Consider the following 20,210-nt stretch of genomic DNA (forward strand, 5'->3'; position numbering starts at 1 on the left):
ATGGTAGTGGTGGAGGGGGTTTTGCCCAACTTGATCCACTGGAAGGCGACTTCAAGGACGATGGTTAACCTAAGAGAGAGAAGTTAACAATTAGTTATGACGTTAAAATGAACAGAGAAGTCTTTATTGGATCTCATTTTAATTGCTTTTTTCCCTTCTCTTTCCAGTTAATGCTTAGTTGCATTGTGATGAATTTTCTTTGATATCTGAAGATGTTAATAATAATAATCTTTTGGATATGTGGCTCAGTTTGTCTGTTTTTGAGATGCTATATTAAAGGTTTTGGGAACTTAAAAACGATGGGAAAATTTTAGGTTTTTATGTGAAGGATTAGATATAGGTTAACAATGAATGATAGAATTGAAAATAAAGTTCTGAGTAGATATACTATGACGTTAGACAATTAAAAAGAGAGCAGCTTGCACACCAACTTTTGCTAATGCCATACCAATTCCTATGTAAAATCACCAAAGGATTGCACAAAGTTGGGGTGGCGTTAGCAGCTCTTTTTTTAAAAATAACTGATTTTGTGAAGAGAAAAAATATGTCATTCTACTTAGAAGACTCAGGTCAAGGGAGATATGTCATCAGTTTCAAAACATAGCAGGGTATCTCTAATATTTTGTAAAACGTGGAGTTGTATGTCCAAATCATAATGCAACCATTTTTTAAAATCATATATATATATATATATATATATATATATATATATATGGGTCAGGTTCAAAGGACAACCATTTCTACACACATATAGACAACGTGTTTTGTCTTATATGGGTAAAAATGTTTGGAATTGACTGATTTTTTGTGAGGATGATCTCTGTGATGAGGGGATCATCCTGGCAAAAAATCATCCCATTCCAAAACTTGTAACCCCATCAAAATTGATTTACAAAAATTGGACGGTCTATAATTTTTCAACAAAAATTGGACGGTCTAGAAGTTTCATAATGAGCTGATTTTTGGCAAGGATGATCTCCTCATCACAAAAAATCAGTCCATTCCAAACATTTTTGCCCATATAAGACAAAACACGTTGTCTATATGTGTGTAGAAATGGTTGTCCTCTGAACCTGACCCTATATATATATACACGGACCAATCCAGGAAACCAAAGCGAACCAAGAAACGACTTATCTCTACCTACCAGGAAATATAGGTTTAGACCACTTTCCTATCTGGCCCAATTTGAAGCTAAAACAACTAACAATCGAAATCACACTTAGAATCCAAAAACTCAATTGGTGATATTGGGATGTTATGCCCATCCACCTGCTTACAAATCACAATCCAATAGATGAAGAAGCTTCTGCAGAGAGGTATATCAAGCATTAAACTAAGAGTCTGATTTTCTGACTCGTTAATTTTCACTTGGTCTATACGCAGCTGACATGGCAAGGGCTCAGAACCATATATATTTTTCTTCGGGATGCACAAGGAAAATGATCAACGGTTCTGTGCCCATTGCCACATCAGCCAAGTACCAACCGAGTAATTATGTTTGAGTCAGAAAATCGAATAGAAAATAAATTAGCTTTGCAGAAATCAACTAAACAGGTAGTTTGCTAGAGATGAGCAAATGACCCACAAAATAAAATACTTCCATCAAATATTTAAAATCAAGTGATATTGTGATACAGTCCCCAATTTAATCGTCTTCAGCATTTAAATATGCATGTGTTCTAGTTCAAAAGGCTAATACCCGAATCACACACCAAACATAAAATGCAACAGAAGTTGGGATTAGACCCACAAACAAACACTAATATAAACAATCTTGAAATGAAACACAAGACAAGCATAATAAAGAGCCAAAGACTCCTGCAGTGATACTATTATAGTAACAATACGAGTAGAAATACAATAATAACGACTGGTGATATCGATTCACGTACCCCTGTTGGATCTCATCAACAGCCATGCCTCCCAAAGAAAAAGCTTTCTGATATCCTCTCATCCAGCCAATGAAGAAAGCTACGTTGTTCTTCCAGTAAACTATCCACAAACAAATCCCCCATGGAATGATTGTATTATGCCCCCCTCTAGTTCACAAGGAAGGAAAATAGAAAGACAATTTGTCTGTTAGAAACAAAGTGAAAAAGTCCGGTAAAAATACTCGAAACCAATGTTTTAAAAAACCGGACCTAACCAACTGTTCGACCGGAATTACTATACATTTTAGTCCATTTCATTGCAAACCCAAACTTCATTAAGAACCACCCGGTTTATATGAATTAATGGTCCAACCATCAAATGCAACCGATTTTATGAACCGATGAACAAGAAGTAAAACACAGCTTTTCGACTTGAATAATGTGCAAATACGTCATCCTTGATATTATTAGACAGATTTCTGCAGAAACCTTCTTAAACTAAAGTATTAGACATACAATGGAAAAGTCTGGAAGGTTGCTTATTTTTATGGGTGTTTACAAAACATCAAACATGCCAGGGCTTTTTACAGAAACCTTCATACATTAAAGAGTGAGTTACCAAAACTTACAATGAAATCATTAAATATTTTCTTTATCCATCAATCTTTCATATATTTTTTTAATCTAGTAGTCCTTTATTTCATGTTAATGAAAATTAAAAAATTTCTATTACTTAAAAAAATTAATTTCTTAAATCTTAATTATATTTATGTATCATTTATTATTTCTCATTGACTGTAAAAAAAATTGAATATATATAGGGTCCTGTTAGGCAGCCCACATTAGGGAGACCACATTGGGAGCCAAAATTTGTCGTATATGGGTTAAAAGTTTCGGCTTCCAACGTGGTCTCCCTAATGTGGGCTGCTGAACATGTCCCATATATATATATATATATATGGATGGCGTTATTACGACTCACATTGCAACACACCGTTTGTCTTATATGGGCAAAAATGTTAGGAATGGGCTGATTTTTTGTGAGGATGATCTCTGTGATGAGGGGATCATCCTGACAAAAAATCATCCCATTCCAAACATTTTTGCCCATATAAGACAAAACGGTGTGTCGCAATGTGAGTCGCAATATGTGTCTACGGAACCCGACCCTATATATAGTAAATAGGAATCAGTTCCACTGAATTGAACCCGGTCAGACTAGGATTCAACCAGTGAAGCAAAATTTTGGTTCAATTATCGGTCCGGTTTTTAAAACATTGCTCAAAATATCATGAAATACAATGGAAAAGGGATGAGAATCAGCTAACCTATATAGATCTTTGAGAAATAGCTCATGCAGCAATTCCGGAGCAGCAGCGAGCGCAGCCCCGTGCGTTGCTGGTGCAGGCTCCAACCCTCTCCTGCACCAGCTCAGAACTTTTCATTGATTGCTATTCAGAATCTCCATAAACTTCATCATCAGAAAGCTCATCAAACGACCTTATGTCAAGCTGGTAACGAAGGATACCCCCAATGCCACCAAACCCTCTGCAGAACTGGGAACCCTCCTGGGATTTATTGGTGACAAACTCAAGACTGCAACCAAATTTCTTGTACTCATTAGCAAACCACTCCAGCAGTGATGTCTTCTCCTGAACCTCCAAATCTGCTGAAGTGGGAAGATCCCGAAAACTGTTTAGGTCGGCCTCCTGATCTTTGTTCAAGTGCTTTATAACAGTCTCACCATTAACACTGTTCTTCAAGACATACCTATTAATATCCAAATTTTCCCACACAATAAGTGTCTCCACGGCACCCATTTCTAGCGCCTTCAGCGTGTCATCCACTCCAAAGACATACTTCCCGGTATCTTGACTGATTTCCTCAAAATACTTCCCAATCAAACGCTTCTCCTGGACGAACTTTACATTCGATAGAATCTCCGAGGACAGCTCGATAGCCTGATTGAAACCATTCTCACCTCCATAAGAAACATCTACCACATTTAGTATTTTGGCTTGGAGACGGGGATCAAACATATCAGACTGACTCAGCTCTGTCTTAAAATCAGCAGATCCTGCAAGGATTAATCCTGCAACATTGGGTTGACTGGTGGCAGGATTGATGTAGAATTGAGTAGCGAGCTCGGCCGTCTTCCTCACATAATTGTGTCGTTTCTCCATCCGAAGACGAGCAAATCGCAGAGCCGACTGTCCTCCTCTTCCATGTTTCTTCGGAAGATCCACACTGAACTTATGGAGGACTTCACGTGTGTTCCCACTTAATGTCCCAAAAAGAGTTCCGTTCCCATCCATGACTATAAAACCAAACTTATCATCAGATTCCAAAAGTTCATTCAAAGCTTCTGTATGGAACTTATTATCACATAGGTATAGTGATGCATTGATAGGCTTGAAAGGCTCAAAGTCAATCGTAACCTTCTTTTCCTTCCCGTCGTCAGTCACAATGGTTCCGGTGTACAGCACTAATCCATTGGGAGGAACCTTATTGTAAAGCTTCAACCTTTGCTGAGCAGATGTGATGGCACCCAACACCGACTGACGGTTAACCCTACTTTTGATGTTTGAGGCCGTACCGAATTCATCACCCAACATCTTAGTGACCCGAGCTACCTGATCACGTGGAGGCATGATAAGAGAAATCATGCTCGTGCCATTACCTCTGGCTGCTTCAAGTGCTTTGATCAATTTCTTGATCTTCCATATCTCAATGTTCTTATCGGTTTCTTGTCCGTCAGCCATTTGGAAGAGAAATGAAAGTAAGAGCAAGAACAGTAGTCCACCAACCTACAAACATTAATACACAATAGGCATCTTATAAAAGCCAAAGTTGGAATGAAAATAAGTTTATATTCCAAAATATAAACATATCAGAGATCCACAGAATCACATTAATAGACAGCAAAGACCCTTTGGAACCACCATTTGGTGCAACATACCGAGCTTCTATAACTTTTTGAATAAATGTTTTCATTTAATAGTACTGGATTGAGCAATTTTGACACCAACTGTTGGAAATCTCAATGTCAACACATAGTTTATCTTTACCCTTTAATATCATTTAGCATTTATTCTTCCTATTCTATCCAACATACATTTTTAACATTCCAAGATTAAGGACTGCTAAGTCTATAAATACTACAAAAGAAATAGAACCAATTTGGTCCTCCAAAACAAGAAAAAAAAAACATGGAAACAGATAACCCAAGTTGAACAAATCCTTCCATGCTTTAAATTAAAGGGTACATGATTGAAATTTGAAAATCACTCATTTTACCAATACTTGAAGAGCATCCCAATGCATTTAGAAAGAAAGAAAAAAAAAAAAAAAACAGAAACAAAAGAACAAACAGATTGCAGAGAAATATAGAAAATCCACGTTAACCATTATATTAGAACACAACCCACCTCAAAATATTTCCACTTAAGGAATAAAACAGAAAGAAATAAAAAAGGAAGAACCTATAAAATAATTGTAGAGGCCCGAAGGGAGGAGTTAACCACTCATTCCAGAACCCTTGCAAATGAATCAGTCATCTCAGAATCATCCTAACACACTAATAATCTTGTCCAGAAAAACCAACCCCAACATAAAGAAGAGAAATATATATCTATCTCCCAGTAAGAAATCGACCTTTAAACATTTTAGATTAAGATGCAAGAAAAGAAAAATACATCACAAATTTTATCATTCGGATACAATAAAACATTTTAAAAAAATCAGAAAATCCCTATATAAAGAGTAAGATGCCACTTAGTGTCAGTTATAACTGAACTAAAATGACCTTAAAGTATTTCAGATTAAAGAAAATAACGAAGTAAACCACGTTTCAAAAAAAAAACTTCATATATTACAGATTATAAATGCTGGATGGTAATCAATGTCTAAAATTGAAACATAAAACCAATGAAGCAGAAATCACATTTTAGATACTACTAAGAATAAATTCCCAAACAAAGACTCATCAATAACAAAAGTACCCACACTGTAACAGTTTCCAACTACACACACAACAGCAAAAAAAAAAAAAAAAAGAGAAGCAGAGGCGGGGTACTCCAGTAGGTCAGAGTCATAGTCTACACTAGCAGAACCATACCCATACACAAGTAGGGGTAGAAGCAGATCAATGCCTAGCAGCACACCTTCTAGTTCATTCTGCTGATTCAGTGGATTATGGAGTTGGTTCAACAATCAACAGTGAGTTTCACTGTTATTGACGTTTATGATCCAGATGTTATGCAGTTGGTGAGGTTGATTCATCAGCCAAGTCAATCCAATTGCAAATTTTCAAGTGAGTTACAATAGAGCATATAGTAGTTTCTCTAGTAGCATAAGCAGTTTATGCTGTTCATGATTGAAATAGGGCGATCAAGACCCGGACCCAAAAACACTTGAAATCTCTACCAGCACAAAGTTAAAATCTGATCAAGAGAAATTGTTTTCTTCTAACAAATAAAGAAAACTAAAATTTAAACAAAATGCCAGGATTCTTCATAATTGATGTGATTGTTAGGTGAACTCTGTCTTTGGCTTCAGACTTGGTCGTATGAAGTCCTAGAGAATATTGCTCCCGTCTTAGATCGTAAGTCGATAGTACTAGGTGGTTCTGATTGGGGTACCATTATCTTAATTTAGATGGATAGTTAATAAGACAAGAATATGTATCCAATTTTTATTCCAATCATTTAGAATTGCTTCCTATTTGAATTGTTTGAGGGAATTGTTTTCCATTAGGACTGTTTCTTTGAGATTACATAGGATGTCATTGTCTATAGGAAGCCTAAGCAAGTTTACGAAATAAAGCACTTTCAAAGGCCGATTCCTCTATTGAGTAAGTCAAGCCGTTTATTTTCTTGTTTGATTCCTGAACCCATCAATTTGGTAACAGAGCATCAATCCTATTAAAAAAGAAATGGCACAACCACACCAAGGTAAAGAACTCTTTTTTGTTGAATGAGATTTTAAAAAAAAAGATACAAAGGATACACCAACCTGATTTAAGGAGATGTGTGAGCCTCTCACAGTAATATCTAAGAAACAAGATGAGTTCCAATATCTAATCGTTGAGTAATTACAATAGTTTCGAAGCAACTAAGATTAACACAAAGAAATGGATCCAAGTAGCATTAGGAGCTATATTTGGGATGTCATGGAAATCTCATTGTCATTACTATGATGATACACATGATCAAGTCATCATGCTGCTAATCATCCCCCTACCAAACAACAAATCATTTATCATCACACATACAAATCCCATACCATCCATTATATTCCTATCATAAATCAATCACAAACAATCGAAGATCTTCTACAGCCTAAAGGTAAGTTAGCCAACGAATACAACCAACCTCCAAAAACACGGAATTGAAACTATTTTCAAGAAGGGTAGACTAATGCAGCCGAAAATCTAAAATCTCATGCAAAAATCAAATATCAATAGACTTGTAAAGCCTCGATGAACATACACTAGAAAACGAGGTCCATGTTCTCTAATTCCACCAATCACTACATGGAAGAACTTTTCAAAAATTTGTGCAAGCTTTTTCATAATTGCTAGCAATTTGCAAAGGGTGGCATGATTATTAGGATTCTTTACAATTGATGTGGTTGTTAGGACTCTTCTCTTAATTTAGATAGGCAACGTGAATGTTAGGACTTTTGATAGTTACAAAATAAGGAAATGTATCCAATTTATTTAGTATTTGTTTCCTATAAGTATTGTTTGAGGGATGAGAATGTATTAACTATTAGGATTGTTTCTTTGAAGTTATATAAGAAAGTAATTGGCTCTGGAAAGAGCAAGGAATTTCATGCTATATAAAGTTCATGCTAAGAAGGACAACTACCCTATTGAGGATGATTCATCCATTTATTTGCTTGTTTGATCCTTAAAACTTATCACAAGTTTCCATCAAAACCATCCCAAATTCAAACCAAACAAAAAAATAGTAAGTAGAACCAATTTCCAAACTGGGAACACCACGAGAATACACCCTTGATCTATGAATTTGAGAGAAATCACCACACGAGTTTATTTATAATAGGATCATAGAAATCCAAGAAGAATTTGTAGGAATGATAACCGATCAATCCATGCTAAGAGAGTCTGATACAAACTATTGTATATCCAGGTAGCTCAGATCTAGGTTATAACTTTCAGAGATTAAACCTGCCTTAGGGTTTGCAATAACTCAGGATACCCTTTTTTAGCTATTAGGGTTTATTTCCTGGTTCAAGATCCATCTTACTAACACGAATCAAAGAATTAGTTGATCTATTACTTCTTACTAATCGATTCCATGATTATAAGTTTAAATTTAATACATAGATAAGATGGAGAAATTAAAACTCATCAATAATCAACAAAACAGGCCATCAATTAAGAAAAAACTACAATTACTTTACAAAAACCCTCAAATCTCATCTATAACTTACTCAAAAAGAAAATAAATCAATCAAAATCTCATCTACCACAAAAAACACAAACAGATATAATCTTTAAAACGCGGTTTTCATCAAACGAAGAAACTCACAAGATCAAATCTACAAATTCAACTTAGAGAGAAAGAGAGAGAGAGATTACCAGTAGGCTTCCAAGAAAACCAGAGAGAACCTGTGAAGGAGCGCGAACCCTAGAGGAAAGTGAACGATTCTTCTTCATTTGTCTAGTTTACGGCTTTTATATACTTATATATATCGTAAATGCTGTCCATTAAATACAACAAAACGTATGAGACGAAGGACTCTCAAGACATCAGGTGGTCAATAAAATATGTTTATGACACGTGGCATGCATGCAGCAAAGTGATGACTGATGATAGTCTTTGTCAGCTTAACTGATCAATTATTGGGATTCGGTGAACGGTGGATTGACCTTCTTGGACGAGTCCGAGTTCGATGTGTTGTGAGCCAACACAGCTAGGACTAGATCAACTAAATGGATTTGATTTGAGTTTAAAAAAATGAATTTCACGAAAAATCACATTTTTCAATGAAAATCACTTTAACAAAATTCATTTTTCGCTAAATTAAGAATATAGGAAAAATACTAACTTTTTAATATTTGAAAAAACAAACATAAAAAATAAAAGAGAAGAACAATTTAATTTAATATGGAGAGTGAATTGTTTAAGAGAAAAACAGAAGTTTAAGGCTAATTAATAATGATTTTCTTGTTTCTTTTGATTGTTTAAGTTTGTTGAAAACTAATGGGAGATTGTTTAAGAAAAACAAAGACATGAATTCTATTTGGATTGAAAAATGAATTCCTGAGAAAATGAAACAAACACTCAAAAATCACATTTTTCAAGGGAAATCGCTTTCCCACTCATTTCCATTCTTAATCGTGATGAGACACTAAAAATTTATACCAATATGTGGGAAAATTCTAACTTCAATCGATGGTTAGAGGTTGTTCATCAAACTAACGATTGAGATGAGAGGATAGTTCCTAAAGATTCTCGAGTAGAAGGAACTTATGTTTTTTTCCTTTCGATCCATCCATCTGAGTTGAATGTTGTGGATGCTGAGCAAATTGTAACCCGATGACTTTCTTTTAATTCACTAATTAAACGATAGTTTCCATTAAATTAAGTATGTGATCTTCTCTAATTTATTTTTAAATTCTATCAAATTATAAATCAATTTGATCGTCGGAGTGAAATTAGAAGCTCCATACTAGATTCAAAAAGAATCTTGATGTGTGAGAGAATTATTTCCTTGCATAGTTGTTCTGGACCGGGCTTTGGTTGACACCAACTTAACCCAAGTTCCATTGGCCCGAGCACAAGCCCAACCTCCAATTGTGACACATTAGGGCCTTTTAACAACTTTTCCTAAAATGGGACTTTTCTAGTTTTCATTTTTCCAAATATAACATCATGGATTGGGGTTACTGAAGTAGAAATTCGGATGGGCCAAGCATAATATTAACACTGTGTTTGGATTGAGAGAAATGGAGAGAAGAGAAAAGAAAATAAATAAGTTTCTCTCCATTTCTCTTGTTTGGATTGTTAAGTGAGAAGAGAAGAGAAGAGAAAAGAATTGGACAGAAGATGAGAGAAAAAAATGTGAGTTTTATTTCTCTCCAAAAATAGAGTGAAGAGAAGAGAAATAGAAAGAAACCCTTTTAAATTATTTTATAATATTCTGCCCCTAGATCTCTTTTAAGATATTTTAAAATTTTAAAATTGTCCCAAGTTCTCTCCTATCAATTCAAACATGATGGAGAGAAATTGAATTTCTCTTCTCTTCCCTTTTCTTCTCTTCTATTAATGAGTTTCTCTTCTCTCCACTTCTCCCAATCCAAACACAGCCTAAGGGTCATCACTTGAGCCAAAATTGTAAGGCCCGTTATCTAATGGGGTAGTGTGGTTGACAATTTTTCTAGAAATATTTATGAAAACGTGATCAATTTTTGCCTAATTTACAATTTTGGCTCACAATTCATTTTAATTACCAAAAAGTGAACAATAACGATACCATAGCTTTTAAAGTGACTATCTCACAGGTTTTGCTACTTTTAGCGAGTTTGTCACTTTAAACCTATGATCTCATCAATTGAAAAACCTGCGATTTTCCATGTTCACATTTTGATAATTAAAATGAACAGTTACTCAGAGTCGTAAATTCAAAAAATTCCTCTCAAGAAATGCTAATTTACCCACATTTATGCTCATTTAATGCGTTATGGGTGTGAGGATGGAGATACTGCTGAGAAGGACTTATTTTTCAAGTCCATTTTATTTTTAAAATTTCTTAATTATTAAAAAAAATGCCAAGGTGGCATGATGGGCTTTTAAAAACTGAACCAATGATTGGACCCAAAAATATTTTAAATCGCAATTTTCTTAGATCTATTTATATTTAATAAAAAAAAATTAAAAATATGTATATATATGTATATATATTTTCTTTGCTTAAATTATACCTCCGTTTACTTTTGTGAAAAAATAAACATTAAAAACATCGAAGGTTCACTAATGAAACTAATCTTATTATAAAATCTTGTCGAACACAGTTTAACTACTAGTATTGCCCCAATTTAGATCCATCAATGGGCGACGACTAGACATCCAAAGTCAACTTTGAGGGGTTGGCCAAATGGGAATTTTGAATCGATAAGTAGTGAAAGTTCGTAGGTTGTGAGTTCGATGCCTAGTATGAGCATTAATTCCTCAGGGCCACCCGTGAGGGTGCACTCGCACTTATCCAGTGAGTATGATGTGTGGGTGTTGCACGTGCCCGGGGAAGGGACCCACATGTCTTGGCCCAGCCTCTGCCTATTCCGATCCCACTAATCGAACGTAAGTTCAGATACCCCATCATTAAAAAAAAACATCCAAAGTCATAGAATGTTCGTTCATTAGGACATTAATGACCAAGTCCTTGTACTAGGGGGTGCCGTTTTCATTCCCAAATGTTACTCTGATACTTCGCGGGTAATCGTTTTCAAAAATTTGCCCCCAAAATATTGTTGGATCCCTGAAAATTCAATCTTCATGAAGAATCTTGTTCCATCCATCTTGTTGATTTTTTTTTCCCTTAAATATCTTGACTCTTTATGTACTTCAAGATAAAGAGAGCTCCAATTAACACACCAATCTATATGCAAACTACTATTAAATTTCAGAAGGATTGGTGTGGTATAAGTAAAAGTTGGTGCACTGATAAAACCTGTGAAAAAAAAAAGTGAGAATAATTTATGAAAGAGAGACTCTATTGCCACCACCAACTTTTGCTAATGCCACCCCAATTCATATGTAAATCACCAAATAATTGGGTGAATCTCCATTTCGTGTGTTGAATATGATGAAATTCCAAGTTCGGTATACATTTTAATTCCCAAAACATGTATTCGTTATTTTTGTCACCTATGAACTCGTGAGTTCGTCACTTTTAATATCTATTAATTACTACTAATTTGTAGCTATACTAGCGAATTCATTGATTATAAAAGTGATGAATTCAGTCGAAAAACATGTTTTGAGAATAAAAATGAACAGTGTATCGAAACCAGAATTTGGACATAAGTTGCACACGTTTTGGGAAAAATCCCCAAAGAATTAGCACATATCCTGGAGTGGCATTAGCAATAGTTGGTGTGGCAGTAGAAGCTCTCTTTATGAAAGGGTATAACATGTCAAAGACCAAGTTAATATTTGAATGGGTAAAAAAATAATTAAAAAAGCATAAGATGTGTCACCGTCTTACTTATTTTTCTCCTTCCAAAGATCCCAACGGAAGAGTGAAGGCAATAATTAGAGAAAGAATTGTGACGAATGCACGCAGTCTTGGTACGCAGTTGACGTGACAAGGACACAAAACCATAGATTGGTTTCATCGAGATACATAGAAAAAAGATGTGTGATTTTGTGCCCTTGCCACGTTAGCTGCATACCCAACAACCGCGCACCAAGACCGCATGCATTCATCATTATTCTTAGAGAAATTCTATTGGCCCCACCTACTAAGTACTTACAATACATCAATCTTAAACGGTTTTTTACTTATAGGTTGGTGTGTTATAAGTAAAAGTTGGAGTGTCAATAGAAGTTCTCCAACATTTATCATAAAGCTTTTTTTCTCATTCAAAAGCTTTGAGATTGCCAACTCTTGTAGAGAGATTGGAGACAATTAGAGTAATTTAAAAAATATATATGAAGTATGAAAACACAATCCATCCAACATTGCAATGGATTAAAACATGATTAGAAATAGGGTATTTTAGAAATACCTCCCTACTAAATTGTTAATATTAGATTTACCCCCATTGACTGTAAGTCAACATTGCGTTTTTTTTATGATTTAATGGTGATTTTTTTTTTCAAAATGCTCTTTGAGTACTTAAATTACTAAATTAAAATGTGGAAAAAAAATTCAAAATTTCACTATTAAATCATCATGAAAAAGCAAATCTTGACTTACAATCAAGGAGGTAAACCTAATGTCAACAATTGAACAGGGAGGTGTTTCTAAAATACTCTTTCATTTTAGTGATGACATGTTTGTTGGGTTGATAATGGGATTTGGTTCAAATCAACATGACTACCTTTTCCACGAAATAAGACAATAGTTGGTCCATCTCCAAAGAATTAATATAGTACTTTTAGAAAGCTATTGCCCAAAGAAGAAGACTCCCTTCCCCACCTCCCACTACTACTCCCACTTGTATTTTATGGTAAGTTTCATCACTTTGATTTTGAAACAAACCTTCCTCTTATGATGGAAAGATTTGACTAGCTACCACCACATATGTGGGAAGAAAAAATCTTCCTTATTGGATTGTCTTATTAGTGACTCCAAATTCCATGTAAAAGGAATAAAAAAGCAAAATAAAATGCTATTTGGGTCCATAGAAACCTAGTTCTATTGCCCTTTCTTTGACTCTTGGCTTTTTTTTTCTATGGGCGATGATCTCGAACCAACGGTTGTGAAAGTACAACTGTAAACCACAATGAAATCTATGGAAGCATTGGTTTATACGTTCATAGCGTTTGGTTCAGATTGTAAAACCCAATTCACGATTCGGGTTATGGATTGTTAAAATCAGATTATAGAAATTGATTTTCAAAACTCAAAATCTCGTTTGACTAACATTGTTTGTGAAAATTGATCTTGCGAAAAAAATTATTCAATTACACTTCTTGAGATTGACAATGAGAGTAAAAATACATGTCCCAAAGATTGAAAATAATGAATTTTTTTGAGAAAAAATCAAAGATTTTTTTTGAAATAATTGAAAAATATGACATTTAAGTCATTTTCTATTAATTTTCAAGTGAATTATATGCTAAGGAGCATGTTTAGATTACCTTAAAAATTATGATGATTTTGTATTTTTATTTAAAAAATTATTATTATTATTATTTTTTGTTAACTATAATTATATATTAGTATTAATTTTAATATTAGTTGTTATTGTTATTGATTATATTACTATTATATTATTAATATATAATAATAATAATAATATCAATATTACTACATGTATTTCAAAATCGTCATACATGGATAGTTTGTAAGAGTCAGGAGAAATAGCCCGAGAATTATTTTCGATTCTTGATGATTTTGGTTCTTGATTATGAAAAAATAAAGTCGATACTCTGAACAAAACGATGCATCAGATTCTAGAATTCGCACCAAACTCCCCCTTAGTTTTGTCTATAGGAATAATTGTTTCACTATCTTTTTTTTTCAAAGTCAATAATTATTTGACAAAGTGTTAGTTTGGTTACTTCAGATAAACTAAGAAAATTCTCAGAAAAAAAAAGGAACATTTTAAATGAAGGGTAATCAGAAGAATCAAGCAAAAGATGGTAAAAAATCGCCCTGACAAATTTTCAAAAAAATTATTGATTTTTTTTTTTCAATGTACCCTATTTCAATGATTTTTTCTCCAAATCTTACAAAAATTGAAAAACAAAATGTTGCTATTATGGGAATAGAGATGTCAACTCTTTTGGATTTCGATTGGATCAAGGTTGATTTGGAGCTGATTTTATAAAATTCAGATTGAACATGGATCTAATAACTTATCTGGATGGGTTGCATGGATTGAAGTACTACGTATCTATATGGATTACATTCTCATGTGGCACCCAAAAACATGATCAGTGTCACTTGGACTACAACACCAATTTCTATGAAATTTTTAAAAAGGATTTTTTCCACCGTTGATCAACGCATTTTAAATTTTGGATTATAGTGACCTGTATTTCAAAGCTTTGGTTAGGCCAAAATATAATTATTCTAAAGTTTGATATAAACCATGAATCACCCTAAAGAGTTGAGGTGTCATTTGAGCCAATGTGACATTCCACTTGACTCAAATGAGAACCTCACTTCAAAGTCTCAACATGGATTTTTCGTCCATGTAGTTTTTTCCTTATATATATGGATTTTGTTAACGTGTGCCTAGGGCACACGTAAAAGTGCAATAAATACACTTTGAAAATTGAAATCTAAGGATATTTTGATAAAAGTTAATTTTTTCAAGGTCATTTCGATTAAAAAGTCAATTTCTAAAGAGTATTTATTGCACTTTAACGAGTGCCCTTAGGGCACACGTTAACAAGACCCTATACCAATGGGTGCATAAAGTATAGCAATAGAAAATGAAAAGAAGATTAAACCCTAACTTATTGGTTTGGATCCTTCTTAATGAATTGGATCCTTATAGGATCTCAAACCTTGATCTATATCCTAACTTCTTGGTTTGGATTGGATTGTTTCGAATTCTGGGTTGAATCGGTTTCATCCACAATCCAACATGAGAAGAAAAATAATTAAAGGAAATGTTTGAGAATTTAAAACTATTATTTAATATTAAAGAACCCATTAATTAGTGTTGAATTTGTAACTTAATTGTATGGTGGTCCTTTGACTTCCAACCTTGTGGACATGAAGTTTATAACTATAGCTTTTACCCTACTAATATCATGGATTTATATATATATATATATATATATATATATATAAAATAATTCTTCCTTTTAACAAAGAAAATTTAGATCATCTCCAAATATAATATTGATTTCTAATACCACAACATGGTCATGTGAGACCTAGACTTTGACATAAATGATTATGATTGTGACATTAAACCTCCACAACCTAAAACTTAAACCTACCTTTATGCATTATCAAATCTAATTTTAATGCCTAACTTAGTGCATTATTGAACCTCACCACCTTATTTTGAAGTGGAGAGAGAGAGAGAGAGAGATGTGAGAAGGTTCTAAGTAGTAGCAATTGGTTCCTGTGAAGTATGATTTAAGAACTACATTTGTACCCACGTAATCCTCCCAAATTAGTTCAACCACATTCAATATCAATTGAAATTAGTATATAATTCAAAATAATTGATATCTTTATTATAAATTAGGTAAATAGATGTTACAATAACAAATATCATTTTTATCAATTAAATTCTTAAAGAACATATAACATGAATTTAAAGAACATTTAACATTATATATATATGAAAAGGGTTGTATTTGGGCCTGGACCGAATGAATTAAAGAATGACACGTCTTATTTAATTTACTAGAGGTTATTTCACTCCAACTCACCCAAGTCAATTTGACTCTATCGAGTTTTAAGACCATAATATAATGTCAGCTAATTTTGGGAAGAGTTATGATAATATGACGTCCCCCTCTGACACACGTCCCTATCACAAAATCGTAGATCATTTGCCTTGAGATACATAAGAAACGGATTTATGATTATGCTTATCCTGAGGCAAATGATCTACAATTCTGTAATTGGGGGGGGGCAGAGAGAGGCATCATAAAATCATTACTCTTTTGGGAATGGTTTTTAAGTCATTAGATAGAGATTCTTAGTGCTTATTAATCTTTTAAAACACCCTTTAATTTTCTTTATTAGATAACATTCTCTCTCACTCTCTCCACTATAAACTAATATCTTGATCTTAAAACTTCCAAGCCATGTGTAGAGTTAGTGAAGGCAATTGCCCCCACTCAATCCACCCCCACCCACTCACCCACCTAATTTTTTTCCCATGTATTTATACTTTAATTTGAGATACCCCTTTATTTTCAACTAAGGCCATACCCCATTTGCCCCCACTCCCTCACCTCTCTCCAACTTTTACCCCCTTTTCAATTTTTTGAAGATGACGTTGCCCCCTTGACTTTGGCTTTCTCTTATAGACTATATGAAAATGACCTAGGCCCTATGTGGCTACACCTCTCCATGCAAGCGTAAAAGTTCAATCTCTCCCCGCAAGAGTAAAAAACATCTTTGTTGAAGAGTTGATTTTTGGAACTTCTCAACGAAGAGCAAAAAATATCTCCTCACAAGAGCAAAAACCTCTCCACGCAAGAGCAAAAATCTATCCAAACGTTTGTTAACTCCCCGCAGGAGCAGAAGTCATTAAGAAGTTCTATCCAAATGCTCTGCTAATTACCCTTTTCTTCACCTCTAACAAAAAAAAAATTGAATTTTCTTCAGCCATTGAACTTCAAGCTCTTCAACTTTACCTTTAACAGTAGTTTGCCCCCACTACAAGAAAACCCTTGTTCCTAGCCCTACATAAATTGGTTCTACTCCTTTGGTTGATGAATGAATTGGGTTTGGATTGGATCAAGGCCGATCCAATTGTAGGTCTAACGGATCAAGACAAGATCACAACTCAATCAAATAAAAATTTATTTAAAATTAACTATTATAGCTGCAACTGCTCTTCCACCACGGGATATGGGACTACTTCCTACGATGCCTTTGTATCTACTACCTATGTCTTTGCTGCCTCCAACTTCCCATTCATTTATTCCTTCGTCTGATTGATCCGATGCGAAGGGAGTAGAGTGTATTTATTTATTTTATTAATACTTTGGGCAGCAGAATGGCAGGGTTCTTGATAGTCCATTGGGAGGGGTCCTCTGTAGACAAGCCAATAGTCTTAATGACCTTTTAGTCTAGAGGTGCGCCAAATGAATCAATAGTTGGTGGTGCTGGAGAAGAGCTCAATGCCAGCAAGATACGGCTTAGCTAACAAGAACATGACTACACCTATAAAGTCTTCGCCCCCTTCCCCCCCCCCCCCCCCCCCCCATTTCACACACTTATGACATCATTATGATAATTATTGTATTTTTTTTAAATATTAAAAATGTATATCATTCACAAAACTTCTATCACTAAATAAAGTACTAATAAATGATATTTTGGTGTCCCAATCACATTTTTGAAATATCAATCAAGAGGGTAATATAGACATGTTGGTACTTATTTACTTTATCAAAATGGGTATTTGTTGTGCTAAAATTAAACTGGATTTGTCTTTATAGCCATTTTAAAAAAAGTTTACAAAATGAATTGATTTTTTCAAAAAAGTTATCTATTAGTTGAATTTACCTCTATACCCTTATTTTTATTCTAAAATAAACTTGAACTCTAAAAATCCCTCATAATTTTTATTTTATTTTTACAAAAATATGATTTGCAAAAATGCCAAAATGGTTAAATAAAAAACCGAACCAAATTGATAGCTTTGGGTTGGGTTGATTTGGTTAGGAACAACTTGCAGTTCGATTCTGGATTTAGAAAATGGAGAACAGATCAATTTGGTTAGGTTCTCGGTTCAAGGCTTGTATATAATCAAACCAAATCGAGAACCGAACCTAATATAATAAATAAATATATTCATTTATTATGAATTATTTTACGAATTAGGACAGGGATTAATGACTTCTTCTATAAATAAAGTAATGATTTTTTTATATGAATATGTTAATAATTTATATGAAATTTTATATTTATTTTTTATTTTTTTATTAAAAATATTTCATTTCTAACTAAGTTTATAGGATATTGGCAACTCATGGAACCCAACCGACTTCAATTTGATTTGGGTTGGTTCAGTTTTATTAGTGTTTCGCTTTGGTTCTGATTCTTATTCAGTGGAACCGATTTATGTTGGTTTGGTTCCGATTTAACCACAACCCGAATCAAATGGAAACGAGTAACACCGCTACCTATTTTTAATAAAAAATGAAAAAAATACCAAAATGGGTAGATGCACATTTAGGTAAATTCTTTAAAAAGTTGCCTGGCCCAGTAATTTGAGTATCAAATGTGCCCATATATATATATATATATATATATATATTGTGAGGAGGTAGTTAACAACTTTCGAATATTGTTTACACGTGTGTGCATCCTCTACCCTACAAAACATAGTGGAGAGCACATCATGTTCGGATCAGCAAGAAAAAGAGGATAAAAGATACCCTGTCGCTTTGCTTACTATTTGTGGTCTTGTTCTTCAAATCATCATCACTTATAGTCTCCATGGGTAACCTTGAAGATAAAAAAAAACAAAATTTTATAGGTTCTTTACTACTCCTTAATCCTAACTAAACGTATGTTATCTGATTGGTTGATTTGATTCGAATTTGGGTTCGCGGTTAATCCCTCGAGAACGATCTTAGTTTTTAGGGTAGGCAGAGATATTTGTTTTATTTTCCGGACAAGTTACAACTATAATGTTAGAAAATTCTAAATTTAGTTTCCGTGATCCAAATTTTGAATACAAGTAATTATTAAAAAGATAAAATATAGATTGTATATTAAACTAACAAAATGAAACTAAAATTCACACAAATACACACATACAAATCTAATCCGTATGGTAAAGAATAATGATAAACTGTCTCCCCCTCTACTTTATTGACGTGGCATGTGCATAGAGTCATAGATTTTTTCTCGGGATACACATCCCTAAAAATATGTGCAGTTGTGTATCTCGAGAAAAAAAAACTATGGTTCTATGCACATGCAACATCAAGAGAATAGAAGGGAGTATGTCAGAGGGAGAGTAAAAAAACTATGACTATAATAAAACACAACGATGGAGTCCACTTGTGGGGGGATAAACACTCCATCAATTACAGTGACCTTACTATTGTTTTTCTCATCCCACTTCAACTTTATTGTCTTTACTTTCCTTTACTCTCTTCTTTTTTTTCAATAGTACCATTCTAATTGTATTATCGTTCCTCTTTTACCCCTTCAACCCCAAAAGCATTTTAATAATATTCCTCTAATTTTATTATTTTTCCTCTTTTACCTCCTTAACCTCAGAGAGGATGTCTATGCTGTAGGCATAGACAAATTCTAGTATATTTATATAATAAAATACAATTATAGAACTCACTTTTTGTTATAATTATGAGGAACAAACATTCCATCCACCCTTCTGTGTGGGCACCATTTTATTACCCTCCCTCTTCACTAGTTCAACTTTTCCGTGTTTTCTTTCTTCATTCCTCACTTTTTTAATAGTATCTTTCTAATTACTATTTTCCCTCTTTTACCCCATTTAACCCCAAGAATTTTTAATAATACCCTTTCAATTTTATTAATTTTCATTTTTACCCCCCTTAACCCTTAAAGAGGATGCCTATGCCTACGCGAACTCTAGTCTATATAATAGAAAACAGTTGTAGGATCCACTTTTGTGGGGACCAAACTTTCATCAAACTAGGATTTACATTCCATCATACTATAGTTTTTGTGGAGTCTAATTTATTGTTTTTCCTCTTCACTCCTCTGTAATTTTACTATATTTTATCTTTACTCATTTAACCCACTTTATTGCTTTCCATATTTTACTACTTAACCTAAAAAACATATATAAAACTCCCTAACTTTATTTTTTTAATTTACCCATTTAAGACATAGGCGAATGGTTGTCTAAAATAATGCACATACACAAACTTGATATTTAGATCACCAAATCCAATTAAGTGAACCACTATAATTTACTAGGACAACCTATCA

At 33.8% G+C, this 20,210-nt stretch overlaps 1 protein-coding gene across 1 annotated transcript; it reads right to left on the reverse strand.

Annotated features, from left to right (window-relative positions):
• Window positions 1–1,580: 1,580 nt before the first annotated feature.
• Window positions 1,581–8,609, reverse strand: LOC147384743 (eukaryotic peptide chain release factor subunit 1-3-like). Its single transcript, XM_086425301.1, has 3 exons — window positions 8,482–8,609; window positions 3,203–4,681; window positions 1,581–2,042 (listed from the first exon to the last, which is right to left on the reverse strand). Exons 1-2 carry the CDS (start codon window positions 8,557–8,559, stop codon window positions 3,326–3,328), a joined length of 1,434 nt encoding a protein of 477 aa, XP_086281427.1. The 5' UTR covers window positions 8,560–8,609; the 3' UTR covers window positions 1,581–2,042; window positions 3,203–3,325.
• Window positions 8,610–20,210: the final 11,601 nt, after the last annotated feature.

The sequence above is a fragment of the Akebia trifoliata genome, chromosome 15, assembly GCF_017979445.1.
Source record: "Akebia trifoliata isolate Shusen 1 chromosome 15, ASM1797944v1, whole genome shotgun sequence".
In the NCBI taxonomy this organism is placed as follows: domain Eukaryota; kingdom Viridiplantae; phylum Streptophyta; class Magnoliopsida; order Ranunculales; family Lardizabalaceae; genus Akebia; species Akebia trifoliata.